General features: G+C 37.6%; 1 protein-coding gene across 1 annotated transcript in view; it reads right to left on the bottom strand.

Annotated features, from left to right (window-relative positions):
* Nucleotides 1-1,997: 1,997 nt before the first annotated feature.
* glis3 (GLIS family zinc finger 3) overlaps nt 1,998-12,812 on the bottom strand; it is a 56,064-nt gene continuing 45,249 nt past the window's right edge. Inside the window, exons 7-11 of the mRNA XM_066712245.1 lie at nt 10,870-11,044; nt 10,442-10,598; nt 5,999-6,180; nt 3,403-3,582; nt 1,998-3,056 (exon numbers count right to left, since the gene is read on the bottom strand). Coding sequence (XP_066568342.1) covers nt 2,920-3,056; nt 3,403-3,582; nt 5,999-6,180; nt 10,442-10,598; nt 10,870-11,044 — 831 coding nt within the window. The 3' untranslated portion in view covers nt 1,998-2,919. The remainder of the gene's footprint in view (nt 3,057-3,402; nt 3,583-5,998; nt 6,181-10,441; nt 10,599-10,869; nt 11,045-12,812) is intronic.

The following is a 12,812-nucleotide window of genomic DNA, read 5'->3' as shown; positions in this document are numbered from 1 at the left end:
TGCTTATACTTCTATTTTTAAAATGCTTGGTCATCTCCATAAATATGGTGTTCTTTATGCTGTTCATGTTCTGGGCAATCTAGTTTTATTGAAAGGTATTTCAGATGTATCATGCATTGACACAAAAGTCAGAATTAATAGCAACAGATGGACATCCCATAAAAGGGAATATAGGTACATCATTGATGACTAACAGGAATTCATGTATTTATTGATTCTGAAGGCTTTTTTTAAAAAACATCCAAAAGTCATTTTGTGACAAATAGGTGTAATGCAGTGCCGGAAGCTGAGGATATTAAACATTATATACAGTGAGGGAAAAAAGTATTTGATCCCCTGCTGATTTTGTACGTTTGCCCACTGACAAAGAAATGATCAGTCTATAATTTTAATGGTAGGTGTATTTTAACAGTGAGAGACAGAGTAACAACAAAAAAATCCAGAAAAACGCATTTCAAAAAAGTTATACATTGATTTGCATGTTAATGAGGGAAATAAGTATTTGACCCCTTCGACTTAGTACTTGGTGGAAAAACCCTTGTTGGCAATCACAGAGGTCAGACGTTTCTTGTAGTTGGCCACCAGGTTTGCACACATCTCGGGAGGGATTTTGTCCCACTCCTCTTAGCAGATCCTCTCCAAGTCATTAAGGTTTCGAGGCTGACGTTTGGCAACTCGAACCTTCAGCTCCCTCCACAGATTGTCTATGGGATTAAGGTCTGGAGACTGGCTAGGCCACTCCAGGACCTTAATGTGCTTCTTCTTGAGCCACTCCTTTGTTGCCTTGGCTGTGTGTTTTGGGTCATTGTCATGCTGGAATACCCATCCACGACCCATTTTCAATGCCCTGGCTGAGGGAAGGAGGTTCTCACCCAAGATTTGACGGTACATGGCCCCGTCCATCGTCCCTTGGATGCGGTGCAGTTGTCCTGTCCCCTTAGCAGAAAAACACCCCCAAAGCATAATGTTTCCACCTCCATGTTTGACGGTGGGGATGGTGTTCTTCGGGTCATTCCTCCTCCTCCAAACACGGCGAGTTGAGTTGATGCCAAAGAGCTCGATTTTGGTCTCATCTGACCATAACACTTTCACCCAGTTCTCCTCTGAATCATTTAGATGTTCATTGGCAAACTTCAGACGGGTCTGTACATGTGCTTTCTTGAGCAGGGGGACCTTGCGGGCGCTGCAGGATTTCAGTCCTTCACGGCGTAGTGTGTTACCAATTGTTTTCTTGGTGACTATGGTCCCAGCTGCCTTGAGATCATTAACAAGATCCTCCCGTGTAGTTCTGGGCTGATTCCTCACCGTTCTCATGATCATTGAAACTCCACGAGGTGAGATCTTGCATGGAGCCCCAGAGCGAGGGAGACTGACAGTTATTTTGTGTTTCTTCCATTTGCGAATAATCGCACCAACTGTTGTCACCTTCTCACCAAGCTGCTTGGCGATGGTCTTGTAGCCCATTCTAGCCTTGTGTAGGTCTACAATCTCGTCCCTGACATCCTTGGACAGCTCTTTGGTCTTGGCCATGGTGGAGAGTTTGGAATCTGATTGATTGATTGCTTCTGTGGACAGGTGTCTTTTATACAGGTAACGAGCTTTAAGAGAGTGCTCCTAATCTCAGCTCGTTACCTGTATAAAAGACACCTGGGAGCCAGAAATCTTGCTGATTGATAGGGGATCAAATACTTATTTCCCTCATTAACATGCAAATCAATTTATAACTTTTTTGAAATGCGTTTTTCTGGATTTTTTTGTTGTTATTCTGTCTCTCACTGTTAAAATACACCTACCATTAAAATTATAGACTGATCATTTCTTTGTCAGTGGGCAAACGTACAAAATCAGCAGGGGATCAAATACTTTTTTCCCTCAACTGTACATATAATGTTCAACATTTTTAACATTAAAGTTAAAAATAATTTGAATGAGTAAAACATGTAAACTCAAATAAATGTTTATGAAAATCAGGTAAAATTACTTGAGATATAAACTAGAATGGAGATATAACATCACATTTATCATAAATACTATATATATAGTGGGCTTTTACTGTGAGTTTGTTTTCAATTTAATCTTGAAATGAAAATGTTGTGAGGACCTACAGTTAAAGTCATCTTGAGTGGAATACAAAAATCTTTACACCTGACCATCTTGGCACAACACAATCTGCAGAGCCATTTTATATTCCCTATGTTCATCTGAATTAATGATTTTCATAGGCGGCTTTAACATTTAGCAGAGTAAGTAGGCTACTTGTGTTTCATGTTAAAGGAAGATGCATCTCTAAATGTGAGATTGAATATTATATTTACAACAATCGATTTGCTACTGAATGTAAACAGATTTATTTACATTTCATGTCAAGTGTGCTGGTCATTTATTCTATTTACCCAAATAAAAATAAGGCACTTCTGAAATGTCATCATAAAATCATGTTCTTAAAACAAAGTGTACAGTAGCAACATAGTCCAGTCTCCTGCATTTCTCCTTGCTACAGTACATTTGATCCGTCAGCTGGTGGCACTGTGTTCCACTTTCAAACCATCCCTTTAGACACATGCAAAGCAAAAACCTAAATATGAAGTGGAAGAGACAAGATTGATGTTGTTTTCCCTTTATAGTAACAGCATGTAAAGCATTGATAGAAGATGTGCAGCAAATTGGATCATTTGCAGTCTTACAAATCATAAAAAAATCACCAGTTTGCAAATCATGTATGTAAAAGGGTTCACATTCCGTTGAGAGCTACATTGTTTCTTCTTTGATCTTCATCATTTTGCAAGAAAAAGCACCTAATTCTGAAAATAAATTCTTGGTTCTGTTTTGCTGTGGGTGTTTTGTCTCTTTTGGTCACTAGGAATAGAAGAGAGCCTGTTGAATTGAGCGTCCTTATCACACTAAGATGGTTTGGGTTAACTACCCTTCAGTGTAGATGGAAGAGAGCTGACTGGGACAGCGGTCCACGGCATTGATTTGGAGAAAGCTCGTGTCCTCAGTGACATTCCGCATAGAATCCCCGAAAAATCCGTGTGAAGCCGCTGGTAAATCATACACTGAAAAAGAGACCAAGGGAGAAACTGTGTGAGACAGCTGTTCATAATTTTCAGCTGATGGACTAGCAGGTTAACAAACATAAAGGGACATATGCAGAAATTTAATAAAAATGTAAGAAACAAATGAAAAGTAAAAGCAGCTGTTATGAGTGTAGAAGCTTATATTTCATTGCTGCGGCAGAGGTGTGAAGATCTGAATAACTTTTGCATGATGACATGATACAGATGGCAAGGTGTGAACGTGTTGCTGAAATGCGATTAATGTAACATCAAGAACAAGGAAAAAGAATCAAACGAGGTCTGACATTTTCACAGAAGAACTGTATACAAATATTACATTTATTACCTGCAATACCTGAAAGTGCCTTTTGGAAAACATCAAATCCAGTCTGAGCAGAAGAACAGGGAATCAGACACTCTTCGAATGGTGGCATTTGGGTCATGTGACAGGAAGATGACTGCTGTGTTGTTCGAGAAGCTTCACTGTAAGGTGGAGGGTAGAGTGTCTGTATTTGCCCATAAATGCCTGAGGAGACAAATAAGTACATCAGGTCAGAGCCTCACAGACTTGGTACGTAGTATAAACAAGGAAACACAAGAGAAAAAACTGATAACCATAAAGCAGATAACATCCTTAATACACATATAAGAAACATCAGCAATCCACGACGAGCACATCAAGCAAGTCATGTGACGAGAGTGGACAATGATAAGAGTCCTGAAACTCAGACAGTGGAAAACTACAATTCAACCACAATTTCCCTCTATGCCGCATCAAAGTTTAACACCAATTTACCTTGGTAAATACTTTATGAAAAAAATAACAACAGCACAAAACTAAGAAACAAACAAACATAAAAATCATTAATATATTTCAATAACTGAGAACAAACTAGCCATGAAACAGACTGACTTCGAAAAAGTTCTAAAAATTTGAATATTAAAAAATGTAAACACTAGTGCACACCTAGTCATATTGATAAACCCTAAAGGGTAAAATGTTAGAAATTGACCATAGTCTATTGTAGTTTGCATGATGCTTTGAGTTATGGGTATGGTACTCAATTTAAGACGAAACAAAAGTACATATTTTTTGTGATCTGTAGACTCTGCAGTGTATGGAGGTTATGGTTCAACTAAAATACTTCTCACAGAATAACCCTTGAAAAAATGGTTATGACAGCGACCTGTCAAATAAGTAATAACCATTTTCCTGAAGGCATGGCCAGCTGGCAGGGCACAGTAGAAGATATGCTGATAAAATTTTGTGCACCGTGCAGTAAAATGTCCCATTCACATTTCACAGGGCCTGATTATTTATATTATCTGCCATTTCTAAAATGTAGCCCTAGCAACTAAAACACTGCATAAAATAAAAAGCACTATTTTCCCCTGTGAAAAGAGCTGAACTCAGAGCTCTTAAAATGGATTTACCAGGACATTGGAAAGAGCATGCGAGTGCCAGCCGGCTCCCAGATAGATAAACTTTGGATATAAATGGTGGATTTACCATATGAAAATGTGATGTTGAATAAATAAAGCACTTAGCCCAACTCGAGCTCATACCAAACAGCCAGATATGTATAAAAACACAAATTTTGCTCAAATAAATAAATACCATATTATTTCAGTTAAAATAGTTACTCCAACAATGATAAGTACTTATACAGCAGCTGGAAAAACATTTATCCAAGTGAAAACACATCATGTTGGAGCCACCGTATAGAGTACCTACACTATATGCTTTGTAAACAACTCATTGAAAACGCACAGCATTGGTAGATACATTTATCTATACTGTTTAAATTATATATGTATATATTTCACTTTGGACCTAAGTATTTGAACTCAGGGTGTTCAATTTCCTTTTAAGAACCACTTTACCAATAAAGGACACCAAAAAAGGCAATCTTTCTGACTGTAAAAAGTCAGAGTACGTACAAAAATAAATAAAATAAAAACATGCCACAAAGCTGCATTTCAATCCTCATCTCTTATACAAGTGCCTCATTGATAACGGCCACTTCTACCATTCCCCTTTAAGGAAACATTAAAACCATTGTGTGTGACCTGACGCCAAAAGTCAATGTTTATAGCCGCTAATTATTTGTTAAAAACGATCTATCCCACATACCACATCTGACAGTGAATAACTCACAGAGGAAAATATGAGCATTTAATAGCCTTTTATCATTTGTACAAGAAAGCACAGCTGGAAAACGCAAGAAGTTGATGGAGTATAGAAGACTAGTCAACCTTGGACTAGGATCATGATTACTTTTTAAGCATTAACACTTGGGTATTTGCACAGCCTTCCAAGAAAATATTACACGGCTTGGTGTGTTCTTCTGCTTTATTATGGTCCTTTCAATTAAAATTTCTCCACCTTAATACCATTTGCACTAAATAAGTGATTACATTATGAACAGCCTTCCTAATTCATTAAAAACAAAAACACATTACTAGAAGAATGAAAATAAGGGGTCAGGATGTCCTCATAGATACTCCTAAGGTTGTGATTATGAACATTATTTTTGTATACAATGATATGGACTTTATTTTTTGTACTAGAATAATTTTATATAATCATAAGCTTCAATTTAATTTCCCCCTTACTGTTCAAAAGATTATCTACTCACCCAATACTTTACTAAAAAAGTACACAAATCACTAAAGATATTAAATATATTAAATATCATTCTTAAAATGAGTTCCGAACTGTAATTTCATGGTTGTCTCAGACAATATTTAACCAGCCTGGTTAATGTGCAGAAGCTTTTAATTGAATTCCAGTCACAGAGAAGTCGGTGTCTTTGCTTTTAATGATTTATAAGCTCTTTAAATGATTGGAAACTAAGGATAAGCCAATACTTTAGACAAGAACTGTCAGGTCGCATTTTTCAATCACTGCCCCCCATTGGTAGTTTTAATGTGAGACCAACCTTGCACATGGATGCTGTTGGCTTGGGTGGGATGGTCAGCCATGGCCAAATATGGCTTCTGTGGAGACCCAGGGTTCTGCTGCATGTGAGCCTGGGGTTGGCAGGTCCGGGCGAGTGCAAACGAAAGAGGGACTTGGAGCCGTCGAGAGCTGGAGGGATGATGTGGAGATAGGGCTGCAAACCTGAAACAAAAGTCATGCGATCTTTTAGCTTCACAAGAACCAACAATGGTGTAGCTGGCTAATACTGCATTAAGATAAAAATAACTTAGAGACAAGATTCTAAACTTTAGACTTAACTAAGAAATACCTTTCTATCACAGTTGTATTTCATTTGAAACAACTCTATTTGGCAGTTAATGTAGTTTTATTTTGTATTTATTAATGTATATTTATGAATCAAATCACACTTATTTATCAACTGTATCTCTTCAGATTTTTTTGAGCCAAAAGAAAACTGCTTGAGCTAAATCGAGTCAAGACTGGCGTGTATCTAGTCGTACCGTACCATACCATACCACACTACCATAGAAATCAATCAACCTGTCTCAGAACTTCAAAGTAGGATGCATTTATTTACTTTGATTCACATTTGGGGGAAACTAACCCTTGAACAGCAAAAACAGTCAATCATTATTAATAACATTTTCTTCTTTTTTTGCCTTTCCTATAAAAGTTAATACTTTTATTTCAAAGCTGAAGTAGGTAATAACCCAGCGCGGAAAGTCTATTATGAGTCTGTATTTAGTTTTTACATTATGAATTATGTGACCTTCCAAAAAAGCACAACTGACGTAAGCAGGAGCCATAATGAGTTCTGAATACATTCTGATGCCCAAACAAAGCATTTTCTACCCAGAGTCCTGCTCGTGTGGATCTGTTTCTGTACATGTGATTCAGAACTAAAAATATACGTGCTAAGCCTGTATCTATAGTTACAGCAAATAAGCAGACAAGTAAAAGTATCCAGCAATGCTGTTATCTAACTTTGATTTTAATTAAATTTAACGGCAGGTGGATATAGCTACTGCTTTCAAAAGGCATTCTTTTATTTTCTCTCTCTCTTTTTTTTACCTTACAGGGAACATTGTGAAGCCCTCCTTGTTAAAAGTAAGCCGAATACATAAGGACCGCAGTGTTTGTCATGCCAGCAGTCAAGGAAGAAAAAAAAGAGAGAACCCATAAAATACTTTTCCAGCTCCTAATTGGTAATTTGATAGAATTATTTGACTTTTAACAAGACTTGCAAAAATTAATCAAAACGTAGAGCGATAAGTCATAAAAAAAAGAACGAGAGAAAAAAACAACAACATTCAGCAAAATGAACTAGAAAATGGTTTTAGGGATTTCACAATTGATTTAACATCTATAAAGCCAATATAACAATCCCCTTTTCAGAAGACTTTAATGGTATTTATAAGATTTTATGAATCACTTATTGAATTCCTGGCTCACTCATGACGGTGACTATAGTATCTACTAATGCCTACCCTTGTGCTTAATGAAACGAGCTTTTGGGTTGCTTTCAATCCCGAGTTGTCTCCCCTGGATTCTCTTGTGAATGCTTTGCCTACTGCTGCTCTTGGAACAATCCACATCAGTTAGTTACTGCGAGCATCTGGCTTCCCAACACTGATGAAATACTTCTCTCTTAGCCATTGACACTCTGAAATGGAGGAATTTATTTATTTGCCCATCCATGCCACAATAGAATTCAATGTCCAAACCTGTGAAGCTCTATACCAATAAGAAACAGCTCTCAGCATCTGACGGTGGCACTTCCAAACCACCATCCATTTTAGAGAGTGCTTGCATTTAATCATATTACTTTTTCAGTGGTTAACAGTAATAAAGCCATGGAAAATGCTGAATATTATTTGCAAAAGAAAACACTTAGATGTCAGAAGTCCTAGCAGTCCACTAAATTTTCCCAATGACATATATCTGCAACAACTATAGAATTGACAGGAATATGAATGCACTAATACACAATAAGAGTACTGTACTGTACAAGTGGACTGGAGTCCCATAAAAAGATAGCTCTGTTAGCTCTTAGTTATATCTTTGTAACATTCCCAGTTGTTCCCATATTTCTGACCCTGGGTGTATTTTACTTGCCTGTTTTATACCCTCATTTATTACAGGGCACTTCCATCCAGTTCTGCACTGACCTGGGACAACCACCAGACTACATACACTCGACTCCCACTTCTCTTGTCAAATGCATGCCAACAGCAGTACATCGCCTGTCAGACTGAGAGCTGTCACCTCCTGCAAGACAGCTGCTTCGTTACAGGAAACCTCTAGCAGCAAGATTAGCTATAGCTCCCCCTGCTGGTGGTGCTAGCAGTGGGATGACACGATCCTGCCCTGAGAGGCTTTAATCAGATAAACCACTCAACCAGTATTTATTCTTAAATATAAACTACCAATTACAATGTATTGCATGTTCTTTATAACATTCATGTATTGGATTTATATATATGTATAAGATGACAAGAGTCAAACAGGAATATGTGGGTAAAAACCCTTAACTATTTCACTTACAGGTTGGTTTGTAGCCAAACCACCCTAAAATACTCCTTCTCATGCCATGAAAGTAGTGAGAATTGCCAATACCAAATCTCAGCCTGCAGCTTTAAGGAAGCATATTATTAACTCCTTGAGAGGAAAATTGTGGAGATTCAGCAGCCCCAGTAGCAAACTGGTCAAATCGGATGTTAACGTACGTGTCCAGTGTTAAATACGGGTGCTTTAATATAAATCCTGCCGGTCAATCAGGTGACCAGTATTTCAAGGTATTAAACAGCCGGAGATAAAAATGGAAACTGCACAAATCAAACGAGGAAATGAAATCACGTCCACAGTGTTCTTTAAATACAATGACGGCACTTGAAGCCAACCGGCTTACTCTCAGAGGACAGTGAATTTGAGTTTTAAAGACGTGTTATTTTAACAAAAGGTCAACGTATCAATGAGGTCTGAACTAATCACATCCTCCTCTGCTGTTAATTTTCCACACAGATGTTCTCTTTGAATTAGGCTCACCACAATGCTCAGAATTCAGATACCCGTTTGGTTCCAATTACTGACATTCAGAGCATATAAAAAATTGAATTAAAGGGTATTTTCTTTGTTGTTCTTAATCTGAAGAAGCCAAACAATGGGTGGTGATTAATGTTCTATGAAAGCTGAAAGAGGCAAAAAATATAGAAATAACGGTGAGACATTTGTTGATAGTTTAAATGTAACCTAAGGCTAGTGTATTCAGCGGTGAATAATACATTTTCATGTCTAAATTGTTGCTCCATGCCCTCAGTCTCAACACCTGAAGTAAATATGTTACCAGTTTAGATGTGATTTAATTGTCAACAATGAAAATGAATTATTGAATCATTAAAAAAACTAAATTGTTTTGCTGTCCAATGCTGCTCTTTTACCAGTCCCAGTTCAGTTTTGTTTGTCCATGTGTTTGTATGTTTTCTATCAGCTTTTCTGTTCACAGACTGAAACATATATATATATATATATATATATATATATATATATATATATATATAACCTCCCGAACATGTTTCCACTTGCTTATATTTAATATATGTATTTTCTCCAAACAGGTCTGATTGGTGCTAAATGGTAAAGACTTAGCAAATATGTTAATTACATTGGGGATGTAGGCCTACTACCAACTGAAAGTATTAGAGTCACTTGAGGACCAGATTTGGGAACCACTGGTACACAGGTTACTTATGAGAGACTAGTTATGACTAGTTAACTATCTGAATGTTTCTATACCGGTGGCTATTATATCAAAGGTGTGCAACTCATGGGCCGCATATCCACAATATTCAAGGGATAAGGCATTCAAGACAGGAGACACTTCTTCACACAGAGAGTCGTCACAATCTGGAACAAACTCCCCAGCGATGTGGCTGAAGCTGAAAATTTGGGAACATTTAAAAATAGACTGGATAGGGTCCTTGGATCACTTAGTTATTAATGGACACCAAACGAGCACGATGGGTCGAATGGCCTCCTCTTATTTGTTCACTTTCTTATGTTCTTAATATCACTTTAACCATTTCTTAAAATGGGCCGCATATAGTTAAAAAATATTTGTATTCAGTGTTTTCTGCAATACTCAAACAGAAGCACCTGATACTTGTACCTGATACATCATGTTGTTGTGACGTCACTTGCTAACAACTGAGACAGTTGTAGTTTCTCGTTGTTGGTCGTCTACTATCTTGTATCATATTTTAATTGTTTGTATCCTTTGTTGCAATTTTATGCCTTCTAAAATACAAAACCATGAGTGAAATGGAAGTAATACATTTGATAAATGAGACCCATGCATATATCCCTGCACTATATGGACGAAAAGAGTCAGTTTCAAGGCCATGCTGCACAGATAGACTGACTTTCAGAAACCTGTAGGCCTCACCTCTGGGCTCCGTCCTGCAGCGCAGGGAGAGGAGGTAGCTGGCTCTGCGGACTGCCCTGCACCGCGCTCCCAGGGGAAGGGTGGCTCTGAGGGGGCGGAGGGGGAACGGTGCCGGCTGACGTGCCACTGCGACTGGAGTGCGAGCTGGAGAACAAACCTGGGGAAGAAAGTCACAGCACAAGTGAGCACCAGAAAACAGATGATATGGGAATTGTCTTGATGTAATTCCCCTCTCTGTTATATTTTTCAGAACAAGCCACTTTGTAGTATTATGTATTTCATGTTTGTTTTACACCACCAATTAACTGAGTTTGTTTACAGTGTTGTAAGTGCCATATATTAGCAACAAGACACAAAGAGATAGAACGCTCTTCTTCAAACCACTGCTATAGAATAAACAGTGCCACTTTTAATTAACAACTTGTGACACATAGTTAAAAAAGAAGGGTGTAGGATGATACCTGGGTACATCTCATGCCCTGGACCTGGCGATCTGCCCATGCCACTGTCCCCAGTGTCAAGAGGTGAGTTTGCTGGCTGAAGAGGCTGGATGGTGAGGCAATCATTGAGACTGTCCTGATCCAAGTCTGTGCTCGATCGCAACTGAAAGACAAAGTACACAGTATTTAGTCCTTTGGCTCTTGGATGCACAATTAAGCCACTTTAATGTGCAATACTCATAAAATGACCTTTAATTTCAAACTTAGTGAAACCTGATGATAAATACACATACAGCTCAGCTCTTTAAAACGTCTGACATGAGAATAAACATAATACACACATAACCTAAAATCAATCCAAACCTTAACGTAAGTCTACACTTAATGGGGTCTCTCTTCCCAGCTCAAAATATAAACCTTTTATGCTAAATTAAATTTTAGTGCATAATTGAGCTAAATTACTCAAAATGCTCATGCTCTCGAAATAACCTAGATCTAACCCAAAATACACTAATGTAAAGTTGCATATCCAATTTTATTTTACTGTAAAAAATAAATAAAAAATAGATGTACAGTAAAACAAAAAGTCACACAAAAGTAATAATTTGTATCAAGTGGAATATTTTCATTCTGAACTAAACTACCTCATGTTGCATTTAGAAATCCTGTCCATCAGGTACTGTTTAGTTGGCTTGTTTTTATTTTTCTTCCATGCAGTAACTCCAGATCACTACATGTATTTTTCTCATTAAGAAGGAAGTTAAACATCACTGTGTCCTCTGTGCCAAATTCCCCTTCACTCATCCTCCACTTACAATGAAAATGATGGCATGAGTTATGAACATTGCGGACGGGGCCAAAGAATGTTAAAAAGAATTGCACAGAGCGGCACAAAAAACATCTGAAATGATTCTCTCACTTAAGGTTTCAATTTTCATTATGTGTTAGCAGTAAAATCTATAATCATTAAAAATCTGGAGTTTTAAATGAAAAAAACTGCAGTGTTAGAAGTTTTGACGTAGGGAAACTGGCCATAGGCAGAACTACCACATTTAAAAACATAAAACACTTGCCACGAAGTTAGAATAATATATACAACCAGACTATGTTTACATTGGCTATAACATATATAAATTGTGCATGTATATATGTATGATGACATTTCATTACACTGCAAAAACTTATTTATCCCAAACTGGAAAAAAAACAGAAAATCAGTGCTACTTTTCCATATCATTCACATTAGATCCAGTGCCTTGTAATTTCAAGAAACGTATCTTAAGGATTGTAGTAAATGGCTTTGGCATAAAAACAAACAAAAAAACAACAACAGTGTTTGCTCCATAAATCTTCTGTTCTGTAACCTCTCCAGCATCTGAATGTGAGTGAGGATACTTTCAAGAACTGACAATTGACATACTGGCATCCCTTCCCCTTTTGCCAGGCTATTCCTCGGTTTCTTATTACATTGTATGTGCGTAACAACAAGTGCTGTTTCAGCCACAGACAGCATCTAATCACTTTTAAAGTGTGTTCCATTGTCCTCCACTAGCCGGGCTCAAAGGAATTGGTCACTCGTGTTCTTGCAAGTTTTACAACAAATTGTGTGATTAAATTCCTTAAACACTTCTGCCCATTACTAATCCTCTTTTGCAGACATCCCTTTCAAGGAAGAAATTGCTGCACTCCATGGTGCCTGATTTATATTTCATTCCGAGAACAGGAAGTTGAAGGATTAAAGCAGAAGGATTAAAACACTTACTCGTCATTGCATTTTTGGGAGAAAAAACGTTTCCTAGTTACCGTGTGTTCACTGACCCTAGCTCTTTCTCCACACCTCCCTTTAACAGATAACAAAGGATACTGAAGCCCAATGCTGACATTTTTACTTTGACTGGTAACTTTGTTTAAAGACAGCTGGCAGTACAGAG

This window comes from Amia ocellicauda, chromosome 8 (genome assembly GCF_036373705.1).
Source record: "Amia ocellicauda isolate fAmiCal2 chromosome 8, fAmiCal2.hap1, whole genome shotgun sequence".
Lineage (NCBI taxonomy): Eukaryota > Metazoa > Chordata > Actinopteri > Amiiformes > Amiidae > Amia > Amia ocellicauda.
This window is presented reverse-complemented; position numbering and strand designations above follow the sequence as displayed.